The sequence below is a fragment of the Pagrus pagrus genome (assembly GCF_965226575.1).
Source record: "Pagrus pagrus genome assembly, chromosome: 17".
NCBI classification, from domain to species: Eukaryota; Metazoa; Chordata; class Actinopteri; order Spariformes; family Sparidae; genus Pagrus; species Pagrus pagrus.
Genome location: NC_140201.1, coordinates 8,891,070 through 8,909,758, shown reverse-complemented (window position 1 = coordinate 8,909,758; position 18,689 = coordinate 8,891,070). Strand labels below are relative to the sequence as shown.

The 18,689-nt window shown below is 41.9% G+C and overlaps 3 protein-coding genes across 3 annotated transcripts; 2 read left to right on the top strand and 1 right to left on the bottom strand.

Moving 5' to 3' along the window:
* The first annotated feature begins 1,399 nt into the window (after positions 1 to 1,399).
* On the top strand, positions 1,400 to 2,618 carry aard (alanine and arginine rich domain containing protein). The gene is made up of 2 exons (XM_084379862.1): positions 1,400 to 1,995; positions 2,129 to 2,618. Exons 1-2 carry the CDS (start codon positions 1,771 to 1,773, stop codon positions 2,249 to 2,251), a joined length of 348 nt encoding a protein of 115 aa, XP_084235988.1. The 5' UTR covers positions 1,400 to 1,770; the 3' UTR covers positions 2,252 to 2,618.
* Positions 2,615 to 7,786, bottom strand: LOC311273021 (uncharacterized protein). The gene is made up of 2 exons (XM_084379861.1): positions 7,419 to 7,786; positions 2,615 to 4,349 (listed from the first exon to the last, which is right to left on the bottom strand). Exons 1-2 carry the CDS (start codon positions 7,605 to 7,607, stop codon positions 4,056 to 4,058), a joined length of 483 nt encoding a protein of 160 aa, XP_084235987.1. The 5' UTR covers positions 7,608 to 7,786; the 3' UTR covers positions 2,615 to 4,055.
* A 2,748-nt stretch (positions 7,787 to 10,534) lies between these two features.
* On the top strand, positions 10,535 to 17,795 carry slc30a8 (solute carrier family 30 member 8). The gene is made up of 9 exons (XM_084379132.1): positions 10,535 to 11,193; positions 12,219 to 12,385; positions 13,117 to 13,263; positions 14,002 to 14,155; positions 14,300 to 14,457; positions 14,666 to 14,778; positions 15,056 to 15,161; positions 15,257 to 15,391; positions 17,010 to 17,795. The coding sequence occupies exons 1-9, from the start codon at positions 11,120 to 11,122 to the stop codon at positions 17,153 to 17,155; spliced, it is 1,200 nt and encodes a 399-aa protein (XP_084235258.1). The 5' UTR covers positions 10,535 to 11,119; the 3' UTR covers positions 17,156 to 17,795.
* Positions 17,796 to 18,689: the final 894 nt, after the last annotated feature.

The following is an 18,689-nucleotide window of genomic DNA, read 5'->3' as shown; positions in this document are numbered from 1 at the left end:
CATGATACCACTGATTATTTTTATAAACCGCTACTGGAAATTGCATTTCAACATCTGTAAGTGAGAGATCACTGATTATTTTTAACGAAGCACAGTTTGAGATCGCGTTTTATCATTAGTAAACAAGAAAAAAATGGATATTTTTAACAAGAGACTGCTGTAGACGGCACTTAGACATTCATAAGCATGAAACCACTGAATATCGTATACGAGAGACCACAGCTGGAGGCAGCGTTTCAACATTTATAGTGAGGAATCACGAGATATTAAACCAGACAATATTTGTAAGCATGAAACCCCTGTTAGAGATGGCGTTTCAACAATGGTAAGACTGAAACCACTGGATGGTTTGACGAGAGACCACTGCTGGAGACAGCATTCTAACAAAATCACTGGATATTTTTAACAAGTCACCGCTGTAGATGGTTCCTCAACAATATTGTAAACGACAGACCACATTCCGAGAGAGCAAGACAGCGTGAAACCACTGGATTGTTTTTTTAACGGGGCCACACTGTTCGAGATGGCATTTCAACATTAGTAAGAATGAAACCACTGGACCAGTATTGGAGATGGCGTTCCAATATTTGTAAGTGATAAATCACTGGATGTTTGTAAACAAGAGACCACTGTTACAGACAGCGTTTCCAAATGTGTTTGTGAGCATGACACCACTGTTTTTAACAATAGACCAGTCTTCAAGACAGCATGAAACCACTGGTTCTGGTGATTTGCTTGTTTTTAATGGGTTGTTGGACATTACAAGATCTCATACACACCAACACAGACACGCACACACCACTTCTCTTTGTTTCCTATGACATATCATTGAAACTGAGCAAAACATTTCCTCTCAGTAGAGAATCACCACGGGACAAAGCCTCAGAGCATTGATTGAGCGTGATGTCGCCTCCAAATGTGCCCTCTCACTTCACACAGCCAGGGCCCATACGTCAGACAGGAAAATACACTAGACCCCTGTCTCATCTCTGCACAGAAGTCAGGGAAAAAACTGCTCACAGCCGCCAAGAAAACCATCCCACAAACCCCACGGGGAATGGACTTAACTTGGGCACAAAGGGGATGGTTATATTTCACCGTAGGTTGGCCTTTGTGCCTCTGAATCGGCTAACACTGAGGCTGTGTCTCCTTCCTCGCCCAACCTGTCCGTCTCCTAAGCTGACAAGCAGGTCTTATTTAGGGAGAAGCACTGAAAAAGTCCGCTGGGGGTTTGATGGATTTTGTGTGCGCTGTACTTGCCGGCACACACACTCTCCCTGGCACCAAATGAGAGCTCACTCACAACACATTTCTCACACTGGGATTGTATGGGGGCGGGATTGACGGAGAAAAAGAAAGAGAGAGAGAGGGGGAAGAAAAGGGGAGGGTGGTGGTTGGAGGGGTCTTTTCAGTTCTTTTTGGAGGCAACAATAGTCTTTGTCCGAGATCTTCCACCATTCTTATTAAGGTTACCGAAAGGAGGAGGAGGAGGAGGAGATGGGGCATGCAGGCGGAGGGCAGTTTCTCCATAGTAACAATGACAAAACAAGCCAGTTCAACACCAGGCAGGCAAAAGGGGTGATTGCAGCTGCTGAACAGAAGCACACAGACTTGTGCTGTGGAGTCTCGTTCAGGAGGAGCACGAGTTCGGAGAGGATCTGCAAAGTGGAGTAAAAAGAAGAGAGGAAACAGGGAAGTTTTTTTTTTATGAGTCTGAAAGTGCTGGGAGGCAACACGTGAGGGGGGGACACACAGTCATTCCCTTGCAGCATGGACAGAGACAGCCACAGCGAGGACACTTTGTCCACCATGGTTCTGGAGAACATTAAAAACAAACTGATTAACGCCTTCAGGGCGACAGGAGAGTCCAGAGAAGATCCTCAAGAGTCTGGCTCCACTGTCAGACCGGTCAGCCTCGGCAGGAGTTACCAAGCCAACGAGGAGCTGCGGAGGGCGCAGATAGATGGAGCGATAACCTGGCTGAGGTCTGAACTGGTGAGTTCACTGACATTTTGTGCTTTTTTGCTCTGCAGTTTATGTCCATGTCAGTTTGTTAGTGTAGTAATGTACCTTTGTGTCTCTGCATCTTCCAACATGCTGATTCAGTCCTTTCATTGTTGTCATGCAGCTGGAGATGCGTTCACAGGACCTCCAGCTGGCTCAGACACTGCTGGGGCTCAACACAGAGATCCAAAGACTGAGGAGGGAGAGTTTCGGAGGGGTGGAAGTAGAGGGGGACGATCAGCAGTGACCGGTGGGAGAAATGCTCTTTAGATGGAATTGGCTCTGATTTGCTCGAGAGAATGGCTCATTGTAATAAAATGTGTCATGGTAAGAAATAGACACCAGTTGCATGTAAAGTAATCTGAGAAGAGGAAAAATAAGGACAAAATGTGCTCGGCTTTATCTGATGCTGGCATAGATTTTTAGATGTTTTGCACTTTTGCAGATCTGTGCTAAAGAAACCTGTTAGTACACGGTTAGTTTCTTTGTTAGGTCCAGAAACAAGACTTTATGAATGTAAAAGAACGAAATAGAAAATCACTTTTTTTTGTCACGATTTTAAGTTGACATGTGATTTGTAATTTGACGAAAAATAAAACATGCACCATCAGTGATTTCATGTCTTTATTGTGTTGGCATACTGTACCACTGCAGGACAGTACCTGTTTGAAACACTGCTAAAAGTTCAGGTGGTTAATGGAAACATCCACGTCTCTCTCCCAAACAACTCTAGCTCACAAATACTCTCTACACACAGACAGTCTGATTAGCACATTGGTTCACTGACTGTACTAATACTTCCTTAAACACATTTACAAATGCATGGTCAGGGAACAATGTCACACCGTCACGAGAATGTTTTACTTCTGCATAGGCACAATAAAAATGCAATTAACTCCACGCTGTCCTTCTGCTGCATTGAATCCATTCTGTGTGCAGTTACAGTCATAAAAGGTCAGTGAGCTTCAAGCACACACACACACGCACAATTCAAATCTCAACATTTCTACACAAAGACAACAATGATTGTCTTCAGGTCAGCATTTAATGCAGGACTTATATCATCCTCTGTCACACCATTTATATACTAACTTATACTTTTACACTTATTCACATTCTTGCTGAGAGTTAGATGAGAAGATTGATACCACTTGTGTATCTGTACATAAAATGTGAGGCTATAGCCACCAGCTTAGCTTAGCTTAGCATAAAAACTAAAACACAGGGGGGAAACAGCTAGCTCATCTCTGTCCAAAGGCAACTAACTGAATTGACTTTTATCTCGTTTGTTAAATCTGTACAAAAACTGATGTGTAAAGATGACTCATTTTGTAACCTTCGGACAGAGTCGAGCTTACCGAGTGCTGGATGTAGCTTATTCTGGGCAAGAAAGCAAATCAGCCTGGTCGCCAGGATAAAATGTTGGCAGTCAACGTTTCTGCAAACCACTGATATGTTCACATTTGTATGTGTCATAGGCTACGTACCATACTGGCATTTCTATAACGTGTCATTTTATGTATGTTACATGTTTATGACCTGACTGTCATTTTGGGTGGTGGAGTTACAGTTCAAGACAGCGTTTCAACATTTTAACCGGCTATTTCTGACAAGGGACCACGACATTTCAACATATGTAAGCCAAGAGGGCACTTTCCACATCTGTGGTTTGCAGAAGCCGACGCTGCCATGAAGAAAATAAGTACATTTCCAAAAGTATCCAACAGTTCCTTTCAATTCAAAGTGGTCAAACATGTTTTAATTTCTCAGTTTTTGTCGTAAAAATATAATTAATAAAGACTAATTGTAAGCTAAATAAGCCACTAGAGTGTCATTATATTTTGTGCAAAGATTTAAACGATATTACTTTTGCATCACTGAAATAATGCCGTTATTTACACGCTCTCCTCTTGTCTTTCCTCAGCTCCACTCATCCTCTTTGTCTTCTGTGAATTCAGTGGTAAATTGCAAATGTATTAACCTTGCTCCACCTTGTCTTTGTTGCCTGTTTTAGAGGATACGAGGAACTTGTTGAAGTTGAGTTTTGATTTTCAAGGCACAGAGCTTCTCCTGCTGAACGCCTTCTTTGACAAAACCCCTGAGTAAAGGGTTGATGGCATCTTCATGAAGGAGGTGGAAAAGCCCCCCTCCCCTGAGCTGCAGTAGACGCTGCTGCTTCCTCGTTCGCTCTCAGAGTCCCAGTAGCTTCCCTCCTCTTCTTCTGCTTCCTCCTCGTCTGTCTCCTCCTCTTCCTCTTCAGACAACTCCTGCTTGAGCTCCTGGATGCCGGAGTGAAGCTCCATCAGCTGCCGGATCAGAGCTTGGTCCTGGGATCGCATCTCCATCTAGACACATATAAAAAACATCTGTTCAGCTGCTATTTTTAAACATTTGCAGACATGCAGGCCAAAATATCACACGATGAGGGAAATAAATCATCAGTAAAGAACTTTACAAACTTTCCCATAAAAAAAAAACTCCTTCCAGATCAAGCTGAGTGGCTTCATGCTCAGTGTGAAACCTCAGCCATTTCATTTGAGCGTTGCCTTCTTTCAAATGCAAATGTGTCTTTCTGCCGTTCTCTTTCTTCCCTTTTTTTATGAGAGGCTGTCTAATTGCCTGCATTGTAAAATAAGATATTCAGAAATCTACCGACTTCAGAGTCCAAGTTTGTCCTCAGGATCGAGGAATGTCCCAAACAAAAAGCCCTCTGGGGCCGATCTGCATTTCTTTTCTCTGTTAATTACTGCACCAGGCTGAGACCGGGCTCCGCCTGAAAGATGCTGGTTTTACCGCCTTTGTCGACACTCGGAGAAACGAGAGAAGAAACGTGACCTTTTTTTTTTCTTTTTCTTTGAGGGAGATGGAGATGTGGACATGCTGGGCTCCACCTCCTCATGCCAAACACCAGCTCTTTTCAAATAATGCTCTGGACGCTGCATCTGTCTGTGATCCTTTCTTAACTACCCCGGCCCAAAATGTCTAAATCAAGAGGTTTACACCGGCCATCGCTCTCGTTCTCAAGAATTTCATGAACACAGCACACAGGGTTTTGATTAGTGGTGATGGTGGCTCTACTGATTTACATAGAAGACATAAAAGCTGGATTTTTCACACAATTGATGAAAACCAGAAGTTTTAAAGTGGAAATATTTGGTTTACGACTTGAATTAGTCACTTTGGTGTATCTTTCATTAACAATACCACGATGCTCTTTCTTTCACTAAACCTTTTGGATGAACAAAATTTGACTGAACAGAGTAAAATTTCACATTAGAGGTGATGTTATTTCATTGTTGGGAGTCATGCCGAAATTTAAGTGGATTCAACTTATCTTTTCTACTTGACTTAACATAAATATACAAGTTGTATTCATTTCAAGTTGATTAAACTTAAAATTTCTTCTAAACAAGAGTTCTTCTGACTTAAAGTCTTTTGATTTAAAATGATGAGTTGGATGAATACACCGAGTTCAATCCACTCATTAAAATAAACTTAAACATGATCAGTGTATTAACAAAACTCTCTTGAGACTCCTTTTTTCATAGTTTGAAGAAAACATGTAATGGAAACTGTTTTTAATACATTTCAAGATAAGTTATGTCACAACAGTGAAAACATTGCTAACCATGATAACGGTTCATTTCAGCCTTTACCCCTCACACTTTTATACTTTGATAAATTCACTGGGATAAGTTTCAGATATTGTTTTTGTTCAAATGCCGAAACAGATTATCTCCAGAAAGAGTAGATGCAGCTTAAATTTGTGTAAAATGAAGAACTGACTCTGGAAAATGAACTTAAATGTAAAAGGAAATCAAATTTATGTGTAATATTTTCCAGTGTGATTGAGCAGTTGTTGATTCAACTAAATTAAACTTTAGTTGCCGGTCAACTGATTGGATCAATATTTTTGTAAGAGCTGTGTTGAAATGAATGAGTGGGTTTTGTCATTCATTGAATTCACACAGAGAGTTCTTATCAACCCGACCAGGAGCCTGTTTTTCACTGTCTGTTTGGTACCGCCCCGACTCCGGCTCGTAGTTTCTTCTTCTCTGTGTGCTCAGGACACTCGGTTACCATGGCGAGCTGTCTGGGTGAATGCAGTAAATGGCGAGTGATATATTAGACCGTGACAATGAGCCTTACACAGTTGCTCACAGAGGTGCAAACAGACACACACAAACACACAATTGGACACACACACACACACACACACACACACACACACGCACACACACACACACACACACACACACACTGTCTCTTTGACTGGAGAGGATGTTTTAAAAAGGGGCTGACGTTGTAACAACATGACCTACATGCATCTTAGGAACAGAAGGGCAATAACCTGAGCTTCCCACACAAAAAACACCCAGGAGGTCGTTCTGTTGCAGTGACAAATGACTGCTCTTCTATTCTTATTATTTAATTGTATTTTAGACGCAGGAGTGGTGCCAGAAATATAAATAAATAGCGGGAATACCACAATATGCAACTTTTTCTGAACAAGGAGATGATGCTAAATGCTAAAACACATCAGAAGAAAATGATCAGGTCAGTAAAATGACTCACTAATGTTTGTTATTTAGCAACATTTGGCAATATCGAAGTAAATTTGGCTAACATTAGCTCGGAGCTGACACAATATCGGATTTTCACGATAACTATAGAAAATTTTGAAGAAAATGCTATTAACTTCATGTTTAACTGTGTTCACTGTGTGTTTTGTTCACTGTGTTTTGTCTGGGTTATTAACAAGATATCAATATCTCATTTTTTAATATCACAGCTACCCACATTGTTCCCCCCCCCCCGCATCCATGTGGTGCCCCTTTTATTTTTTCTGACCCTGCTCCTAAAACATCCTGAGTCCACCATTGTGGTTCCCATCAACATATTGTGACACCTCAACATTAGATCAAATCAGCTGCCATAAGCTGCTGGTCATACCGACCAATAAAGGCTAGTTGCAGCGAAATCCATGAGTGTATTGACTCGAGGGAGGGTGCATTTAATCTATTTGCAAAATAGATAACTATTTATTTCCATTTCGTCCTATTTTTAAAAAATAATACAAATTATAAAATCTCTGAAAGTTAAATTATGAAGCCATAAATGTCCTGCAAGTGGATATTTTTTTAATCTTATGTACACAAGATTATTTAATTTGTTAACTTGTGCAACAAGACTTTAGTGTAAAACTTGTCTGGTCTTATTATTTACATGGTGGGCTTTTAATCTGTTATAATGCATTATATTAAATACTTTTATCACGTTTTGTATGTAAAATCATTGTACATGCAACAATATAACTCTGACTTAAGTACTGTACTTAAATAAATGTCCTTGCTGCTAAAAACACAGTGATATGGACTTCATTTAAAATACAGAAAGAAGAGCTCTCGTCTCACCAGTTCCCTTCGCAGCCAGGCCAGTGCACTCTCTATGTCCAGTTTTCTGCCTTCCTCTCCAGCTGTGCAGCCTTCAGTCCTGCTCGGAGGATCCCTGCTGCAGGCACTCTGTCCTGCTGCTTTACACTCATCGAAGGTGGAGGTCTTGCAGGAGAAGTCCCGCAGTCTGGTGAGGACCATTTCCATCATGTTAGGTCAGGTGAATCAATCTGAGCAGGTTCCTTCTCGACCCTCTGCTGCGTCTCGTCTCAGCTGCAGATTCAGCCTCGTCTGATCTCTCTGAGATGATCCCTCGCAGTTCTGACGACTTATGAGGGACTCACTCTCTCTTTCTCTCTTTTCGTCCACACTCATACCCCCCCCCCACCCCTCTCTCTTTTCTTTCTTTTCGTCTCACAAACATTACACCCTGGCTCCCTGGTGAAGCGGCATCACTGGAGGGTGAATGTGAAGGAGCTGGGCTGACGTCAGTGCATTGTCCAGATGCCTGACCTGGAGTTGTTTACCACTTTTGGGGCCTTTTTTTATGGGACACAGACACAGCGATCATTAGGATGGAGGGGTGGGATGGAGGCAGGCCGCAACAGTTGTGTGTCTTTCGCAATGTTTCTGGTATGTTGACAGAGGATGCACCTGCAGATACACAAACATACACACACAGCCCTACAGTGTATGAAGAGCTCTCATGATCCGGTGAGTGGCCCGTCGCAGGGTCAGGATCTTGAGAACAGTGTGAACAGCCATGTGTAACTAACCCTTCTCGTGCCATTTTCCTCTCACGCCGCAGCCCCTGGCAACCCCACAGCACCGTCTATTCACACACACACACAACAGCTTGGCAAACCAAACACGGGCCCACTTTCTGAGTCCACAGACGAGTATCGACTAAAATAGCCACCGACACGTTGAGAGCTATTTTAAGAGTCACACTGACTCCACTTTTAGACCTCTTCAGGAAGACAAACGTCAGCACTCTCAAAAGGAATAAAAAGCTGCCTCGAAGTCTCATTGTGTGATTGTTTTATGTCTCAAAGCTGCTGTAGAGCGCCGATTAACGTCACCAGTTGCTTTCTTAATGACCGAATCTGTTTAAAGGAGCCATACTCTGCTCATTTTCAGGTTCATAACTACAACTAGCATAGGTTTACATGCTTTAAAAAACACATTTTCTCAGACGCTCTGCTTCAGCTCCTGTCTCTTTAAGGCCCGCCCTCCTGATCACCCACTCTGCTCTGATTGGTCAGCTCACACACGCCTGAGCCAGCACCGCTCACCGTGCGTCCGGTCGGCTCTGTCATGTTTTCAGCGTCCAGTTAGCTTCACTTCTACCGTGTATATAGGCATAAATTATGCAAATGTGTGACATGGTGATGTAGCGTGATGTCACAAAGTCCAAGTCGGGACTACTGGCGAGACGTTTCAGGAGCTGTGTTTTCTGTGGGAGAGAGGAGCTACTGTTGGCGTGGACTTTCTTTTTAACTTTCAAGATGACACTGAAGGAAAGGAGAAAAGTGAAAAAGCATAAAAGGTCTCCTGTAACGTATTTACCAAAAATATATTTATAATTTCAATCTCTACAGTCTTTGTTTGAAGTCATTTTACTGGCCGTATCCTGCAGCAGTCTACCCCTCAAAGTCTTTAGTCACTCAAGACCTCTTGATCCCCAACCTCGTGGTGGAGGATGATTGTCTGACCATCATCACATGCATCATTAGGCTGTGCTCCGTGTAAAATACCGGCGCCTGTGACTGAGTGAGTTGTTTATCTTGAAGAAGGCCTGAGGGATGAAACGTCCGTGTGCAAAACTTTTATACGGCCTCCTCATCCCTGAGCTGTAACATCTGCACAAAAGAGACAACCATGTGTTCAACCTTAGACAAACAAGGACAAGCGTTACAAGTTATGCACGTAGGTATGTCGGCCAGGAGGCCACAATGGCATTCAAACCAAAAGCATTCGGAAAGATGTTGCTCCAAAACATCTCATACAGGAGACTGAAAACTCCTGATGTAGATGCTTCATTGTCGCCATCTTGTGGTACATTTTGAAATCAAACATTAACGTGTACTTTTCTTGCACAGCTGCAGAGATCATCCATCTGTACATCACACAATCCCAGGATCAGTTCTTAGGATTAAAGATTTTCCTGTCGCCCAAGACCGGGAAAAAGTATAATGACTTAGCTGCAGCTTTTTTTGGACGGCTTTAACATCCCAACATAAGGTATCAAAACCACTGGAGTGTTTTTTTTAGCTTGAAATGTGAAATACAGAACATCAAATGTAAAACACAATAATTATTTGACTTAGAAATTCTTAAATTTAGATAAGATTCTGATAATCAGAAAAATGTTGAACAGCCTATCTGATCTGTGATCGACGAGGCCAATAATCAGTCGGCCGACAGTATATGGGTATATTATCCACATGTACTTTGATCGGTAGGCTGCTACATTTATGAGCACGCAGAAACATTTCGCCTCCAGCAGTCAGAAGTAAGCTGAATAAGTAACAAGAAGACTTTAATTGTTAATTATTCTCGAGGAGTCAAAGTAAGATGCTGTTTCTAACTCAACGTGATCAAAACTTGTAGCCTTAAAGGGGCACTGAGAATTTTAATATTTAACAATATAAATGAGTCAGAAATATTTATTTTTCCATGATTGAGTAAACAAAAAGGAAAATACGGTCCCCAGAACACTGTTTGATGCTAGAAAGGTGGCAGGGTCCGCCACATATAAACAAAGCAAAAACAGTATGACACTGTGTTGTCCTTTAAGGTCAGTGTGTTTACTCAGTTGATTCAGTCATGAAAACAAATAGAGCTTGTTTATTTACTTTGATTAGGTGTGAAAATAGTCAGTCGTTCCCTTCTGATTAAAATGTCTTCCCCAAAAACTACATAATGCACCTTTAATTCAGAGGATGGGAGCAGCTTTGGGCAAAGTTTTGGATTTAAAAAATAAATATTCGCACAAAACACTGACAATAAAGACTGTACTTTAAACTGCAGGGTCGTGAGTGACCATGTGATGGGCGCGTACAGGGGGAGGGAGAGCGCACGGCACTTCGTTTGATTGTGTAATCAGAGAGTGCCGGCTGGACAGAGGAGGTGGGCGGGTCCACAATGAGTCGCAAAACTGAATGCCTCGCCCGATTTTGACATGCAGGGTGCACTTAACCAACCAATCACCCAAATACGAGTTTATCGTCAACTTTTTGTCCCGCATTCATTGAAAAAAAACAAAAAAAACAAAAAAAAAGACAACGTGCTCATTCCTGACAGCTGCTCCCCCTCCAGCTGAGATGTTTGGTGTCTAACATCTGTATTTTGTTGGATCCATTGTGGGTCACCTTCTCCTCTCATCACTCGGCTCTACATGTTTGCAGACGGTCGTGCTTTTGCATTTGCACACGGAGCGAGCGGTGGTAGTCACAAGGCTGCCTCAGATTTGCACCCTAATAAGAGGATGTCCAGCGGGGCTGGTGAACACTCTGGAGACAACAAGGGGCTGAAGATCACAGCTTCAGAGTGGATACAGTGACCTGCAGCTGTGTCAGATGAGCCTTTAAGTTTTAAATTCGTCTTTTTGTTTCAGTCGGGGCATTTTAAAAAAAAAAAAATCCACTTTGAGGAATTTCTTTACATCTGATATTACTCTGAGGAATTTCTTTATATATTATTCCTCCAAAAAGTCAGTGATGTTCCAGAAGAAGGATCCAGAGAGAGTTCCCCTGGTGTCAGAAGAGAGGAACAAATACGCCACTGTGGGAAGGTAAGCTTTGATTCTTACACTTACAGAGGGACATGGTGACAACATGATCTGTTTTAATCATGTATCAGAAATCTTTGATTGATAAATGTATCTGTGTGTTTATCTGATTTATTTAATGAGTTTTGTTGACACACAAACATCACGTAAAGCCCACAAACCTTAAAGTTGTGTAATCCATTGAGGTGGTGGTGGTGGTGGTGCTGTGGGCATTGTCTTTGCTCACGCTCCCCTTGTTTGTGAACTGCTGGGTTTTCCACACGAGACTGGAGTTAACCCCTGAGGAAGTGGCTCGTGTTTCTGCGAGAGGTTAATCCTGTGCAGGGGAGGAGGAAGTGGCTGTGTGGCAGTCAGGCTGATTTCTGCTGAAGCTCTGAGCACCTTCTGATGCCTTCTTTCCTAAACCCTCATGCAACTGATAATAATCATTCATTTTCAGGATTTTAACCCTTTGAATGCCAGTTTGTTTACTTGTTTTTTTTTTTTTAAATATATATAAAAGTTATTTTCCACATACTTAATAAAAAGTATTTTTATAGCAGTTTTTGACATGGTCACATTTTTTTTGTGCCAAATGTCCCTTTTGCATGAGGGTTAAAGGTCCCTGCCACCTTTTCTAGCTGGAGACTTTATTTTCCTCTGAGAACAGCTTGTTTGTTCAGTTATGGACAAGATAAATATTTCTGACTCATTAATATTGAAAATATTAAAATTCTGAGTTTGAATTTCAATCTCCAAAACTACCTAGTGCTCCTTTTCAAGTTGTGCTCAGCTGCCGCACCCTCGTCGTCTTTTGTCCAAAGAGGAATCAACGACAAAAACAAAGTTCCAAAAGTAATTTTTAACTTTAAATAACAATTTCTAGTTTATACATAAACAAGTAGATCATAAGGTGACAGATTGTTAAGCTTCTTTCGGCAAATGTACTACTGGTGATATTGGGCTATACAAATAAAACTGACCTGACTTAAATAATCACAAAGCTACTGCTCAACTTCCCGCTTTTGTCTGTTTTAATGTTCATCCAGCGTGACCAAACAGGAGGTGTTACAGATAAACGGCAATGGCGTCATCAAGCACTGCCACGACAACAGCCATGCACAGGAGGACCGCGAGCGAGAGAAGAAAGTTGCCAGGAAACGGCTGTACGTGGTCTCCGTCATCTGCCTGATCTTCATGATCGGTGAAATCCTCGGTGAGTTAATCCCTGATTGTTATCTCTCTGCCTCTCCTTTCTTTAGAGCAACTATATTTCCCTTTATTCATCACTGTGCCGGCGACAATCTGATGCCTCCTCTGTCTGACACAGAACAATAAGCTGTTTGATTTTAAGTCAGTCAGTCACATGCTTCTCTCTCTCTCACAATTTTCTGTCCTTTGTCTTTGTCTCCTTTCGCTTCCCCTGCTTCATGTAGTACTTGTACTTTAGTACACATGTTTGGTTTTCCTTTAAGTTGACTCTGAAAGACTTTGATCACTTGAGTTTGAAGAGAAATGTCTCAAAAACTTTATGTTTGATTGAGATGAGGATAAATTGTGACTTCTTAACCTTCAATGTGGCACCACTGTTGAAATCCCCCGCCACAATAAAAGCCTCAAAAGCCGCGTTTGTGACGTGAAACGTGACGTCAGTGACGTACAACGTAACGCTTCAGATAAAAGTCACAGACGAGTGTACCCGAGTTTGGAAAAACCTGAGTTGAACCACTAATTTTGGTGGAAAAGTGGCATTATCCGTCGCCTATTGTTAATCTGAAACTACTTCGAACCTTCTTGGGCCTTTTTCACTTCTTCAAACTTTCCTCCTGTCTCTCTTTGTCTCTCTGTTTTGAATTTGGTTCATATTACCTCCCACACAGGTATAAATTTAGCATTTCAGCAGCACCGTAGTATTATATTTAAATACATATATTTTCTTTCCTGTAGGTGGGTATTTTGCAGGCAGTCTTGCGGTGATGACAGATGCCGCCCACCTGCTGGTGGACTTCACCAGCTTCATCATCAGCCTGGTTTCCCTCTGGCTCTCCTCCAGACCTGCCACGCACAAGCTCAGTTATGGCTGGCATCGTGCAGGTACAACACTCGGGGTCATCCCTATGTTCCCACGGCCCTGGGTTAGGGAAGGGGAAGTGGTTAGGGCTGTGGGAACATAGGCATGCTCCCCAATACTCCTTTATTCAGTTGTGTTTAGTCCACAGTGGTGGCTGCCGGGGATGGTTCAGGACAGACGGATGCAGGATTTTCAACTTTATTGTCATTTTCAGGCAAAAAGTGACTTGACACAGGCGACGTAATACTTGAATAGCAAGTACTGACAATAATTTAGGACCTATGTCTCTACTGTCCACTCTTACACTAAATTGTAGGCTGCTTGTAGGTTAGCTATGATTGCTAATTAGCCTGAAATGCTAATGGGTCATGCATAGTAAAAGAACCACCTTGAAAAGCGTATCTATCTATCACTGGAGCAAAAATGCTTCACATCTCTTTGTCCTTGGTGGTACTGACGGCAAAACCACAGACTGTCATGTGTTGTGGCTGCTGAATCACATGGAGGTGAATTATTTTGGCGCATGGTAACTCGCCTGAAGACCGTTTCTGCTTATAAAACCGAAAACAAGAGCAGACTTTAGACTCTGTCTGCACTGAATGTTAATACATGGATTGTACAATTTTCCCAAGTCTTGTTATGCAACTGTGTAGTTTGTTGGAAAAACCTGCAGCTTTCAGTCAGTATTTGACCGCAGTCCTTGTTGTTTTTCCTCCTGATCTATATTCCTCCCGTCTCTCCTCATCTCCTCACCCATGCAGAGATCCTGGGTGCGTTGCTGTCAGTGTGCACCATCTGGTTGGTAACAGGAGTGTTGGTTTATTTGGCTGTGGAGCGCCTCATCAGCGACGACTACTCCATCGAGGGCACTATCATGCTCATTACCTCTGGTTGTGCCGTGTTGGCTAATATCATGTGAGTAAAATTCATACAGCTTTTATCATGTGTGCCTTTTTTGAATACGAACGATTTAATACAGAGAGGTAGTTGTCTTGTTTCTGTCGTATCTCAGCTGATTACTTTCACACTTTGAAGATACTTTGTTACTTCTCTCTAAAGCATGGCCCTCACCCTTCACCAGTCCGGTCACGGCCACAGTCACGGCGGTCTCAGCTCACACGGACACGGACACAGTCACAAAAAAGGAAAAGGACCTCAGATCACAAACAACGGCCACGCGCATAACAACCATGTCGACTTGGAGAAAGTCAATCACGGTATGTTTCTACTATACAACTCCTTTATTTTGAACAGTTTAATCCCCCCTTGCTCAGTACTTGTCTGTACTATGACTGACCATACACCGTAGGGGGCGTCATAATCCATTTTAATTACATTATAACGGATTATTTAACGAACTAATGAACTAACCAATGTATAATTATCTTTTCGAGTGTGGATTTTACGGAGCTACTTTTCTTTCAGGAAAGAGGGCTCAGCAGGCCAACGCCAGTGTGCGAGCGGCCTTCGTCCACGTGGTGGGAGATCTCCTCCAGAGCATCAGCGTGCTCGTCAGCGCCATCATCATCTTCTTCAAGGTTAGTGAGGCTCTCTAGGTGTGCACAAAGTCTGCAGAGTGAAACTGTAAAACTTTCCCCACCATAAAAACATGGCCTGATTTATTAATTCTTGCTTTTTTTTCAGCTTCTTTTACATAAGTACTACAACATTAACAGTAAATGTGTACTTACAGCAGAAATAAACCTGGTACAAAAAACGGTTTTGGTCCTACAGCTAATTTCCCCGTTCTTCTGATGAAGACAAGCTCTTACTTGTGCTTAACCTTAATTTCCTGTGTCATTTTTTTCCTTTTAGCCAGAATATAAGATGGCTGACCCCATCTGCACCTTCCTGTTCTCCATATTTGTCTTGTGCACCACCTTCACCATCATGAGGGATATTCTCATTGTCCTGATGGAGGGTATGGCTTTCATTTTCTGACAACATACAGTGTTTGGACATAACATTTGCAGATTTCTTTAAGTCACACTCATATTTTTCTCATCCATGACTCAGGTACTCCGGCAGGTGTGAGATACAGCGAGGTGCGGGACGGTCTGCTAGCAGTGAAGGGAGCGACAGCAGTCCACAACCTTCACATCTGGGCCCTCACCATAAACCAGGCTGTACTGACTGCACACGTAGCTATAGGTGAGAAGAGGCTGCAACATATTCTCCTGTGAAGCAATGAGCTGTCTGCATGATTTAACCATATTTTTACTTTTTAAATTGTAGCCATACGTCATGAATGAATCAAAACACGGTCAGCGGGCGCATCGACCAGAGATGTGGACTCGAGTCATTGTATCTTGGACACGAGACGACTCAAATCACTGTTTTGACGACTTGCAACCTGACTTGACAGAAAATAAATGACCTCGGACTTGGAAGTAAAAGACTAGTGACTTGACTGGACTTGAGACAAAGGTTTTTGGTGTCCACAAGGATGAACGCTTTAGAGTTATGTGGTCAAAGTTATGTTCTCAGTGGTAATGGAGCGGCCATATGGATCGCAGAGTGGTTCGATCTTGTCGAGGTTGAGCAGTCAACATTCACATGTCAGCCAGACAGTAAGTAACAGAACCGAGTGACTTGAAAATGTGAGGGGACCCGGTAGTGAGGCTACAAGGTGCGAACATAGATTCTCTCCAAGTAAAGTACTTTTAAGTGGTCTTTGAGGGAGGACACGAACGGGCGAGAGCAGAGCCTGCGACTCTCAGGTCAATCCCAACGTCCACACTCACGTACTCACAGACTTTGAGGTATGTCCTTGGTAAGTTCACGAGGGCTTAGGGGTGTCCCACTGTCAAACCGTTAATACCGTGAGGGCTTTCTCGTGGATATTTTAAGCCCTTTATGTCCACTTTCTGCAGACTTTGCCTAAGTTCATACGGTTGGAGTTATCATGGGTTACCAAAGGAAGCCCGATTGGTTGGTTTTTATTATAGATATATTTAATTTATCTTTTTTGCACACACACACGAGATGAGATAAATCAGATCATTAAAAAAAGTCACAGATGTGTCAGGAGAGGGCAAGAAGCCATCAGGTTTAGACCTTAAACGACACGACCCTTAGAGAAAATATATTTAAAATGTAAAATAAAGGTGAAGTGAGACGCCACATAGTGCTGTCTCATTCCTATTATAGCATTTTCGGCTCCTTGCAGACTCAGAACACTCACCAGGTGACGTCAGCTAAGTTGGTGAGAGCTCAGTGCTTAAAGCCTTAGGGGGGGGACATTGGGATTGGGCCTCGGCTCTCTGAAGGTAGAGAACATGTAAAAGAGTTTTTCAGGGTCGTAGAAGGGAGATTGACTAATGGACTGAAAGAAAGAGCTTGTAGCCGCAGAGAAAGAGGAGAGATTGATAGGCAGGAAGGCCCTCGGAGGATTTGGACTTCCATTTTCTCTCAGCTGCCTGTGGGGTGGTTCAGTCATCGCACACTGAGTCAGACAACCGTGGGGCTGGAGAGGTGAGGACAGCCGACTCCCAGGAGTCTAAGAAAAAAAAAAAGCCCAGCCTTGTGCTGTGTCTGCTGGATGTGTAAATAAATAGGTGTGGGTTTTGCTTTCTGGTGTGTAATGAGCACATAGGCTTTTTCTATACTGTCTATGACTCAATATCACAATCTCGAGGGGCTGCTCGTACGCCTCTGGACTCCTTCGTCTCTTTCTTTCGCCGAAACAGTTTTTAATCACATAAATATTCAGTACAAACACACAAGGTGACTGACATTTGTTTCCATTTCCTTCTCCTCTCCTCCACAGATGAGTCAGCGGATGCTCAGACCGTACTAAGAGAAATGACACAGGCTTGTTTCTCCTCCTACAATTTCCACTCCGTTACGATTCAGATGGAGAGACAGGCCGACCTGAAGCCTGGATGTACGCTGTGTGAGGACCCCAAGATGTAAGAGTCTTTACGTGATCCCAGCAGGGTGACGCCAGGCTTTGATGAAACTGGTGATAGTTGAGTTGTTCTGCACTGCTCATTGACCCTGGGGTCTTTTAAATTTCACTGTGACATTGATGCCAAATTCACATGAACAAACATGTGTCTTTGTGCTGACGTTCTCAGAGAAATGTTGATATTGAAATAACTGAGTATGTGCCTCAACGCCTCCTCATGATGTAAATGATGTTAGAAGAACGGCTCCCTTTCCTCATCCTGTGTGAAGTGTGAACGCGTCCAAAACTTTAATATTACGAGTTGTCTTTGCCCTTAAGTTTATCCAATGCACTGAATCTTTACATTATCCGAGTCACATTAACTTAACTTTTACTGCCTTTGATCATCTCATGGCATCAGCATAAAGTACTGTGTGTGTGACAATTAACCTACTGTATCAATGTAAGACAAAGGTTAAGGTCACAGGCATTTGCACACAGTCTGGTATGTCAATACGTGGACTACTACAACAGCCACCTCAGAAGTACTGTATATGGACAGCATTAAGTGTATTTTAATACATGAGTAAAAAATGTCTGTACATTTGTAAGGTACGAGCTGAAATGAATTATTCAAAATGAAATAAAATATTCCTTTTTCACATATTCTCTCTCGCTTCTAAAGACTGATTTACAATGTCATAAAATCCCTCATGAGGAATCTCTGTATCTGTTTAACAGCTCAGTGCCATCATGAAAAATGTATACATGGTTTATATTTCGCTAGCAACCCCGTTCCTATCAACTTTTTGCTTTTATTTTATTCATTGTATTATTGTCATGTGACCTTTGACCTTCTGGCAGGTTACTTCCTGATGATTTTTTACTATTCACTCCTTTTACAGCTTGTGCATGTAGAAAACCCAGTCTGAATCGGATTGACTGGTTGAGTCTGCTGGGTCTGTTATACTTAATTAATTTATTAATTAAGCATTTTATAATATACTAGATTTATGAAGCATTAAGTTATGTAATTATTCATTAATTTATTGAACAATTGTGTTTTTTAATTATGTATTCATTAATTTATTTAGACATTTAAAGGGGCACTGTGTAGTTTTGGACAAGAAATTTAAACTCAAAATTTTACTATTTACAATATTAATGAGGTAATAATACAAACTCATACAGAGAAATATAATGTTTTTCCATAACTGAATAAACAAGCTGTTCAAAGAGGAAAATAAGGTTCCCAAAACACTGCTTGAAGCCAGAAAGGTGGCAGGGTCCGCCACATATAAACAAAGTAAAACAGTATGGAATTGTGTTGTATTTTAACGTCTGTTTAGGCAAAAAAAGATCAGTCCAGTAGCATCAATATGATTTTGAAGCTGATATTTTTATGTACATAATGCTGCTTTAATTATACAATTATTCATTTATTTATGTTTTTATTTATATTTTCTATTTTGATAATACAATATGTACCTATATACTGGCCTTCCCACCCAAACATTTGATCCATTTCCCATTCCTTCAGCTGGACTAATCTCCCCCTTG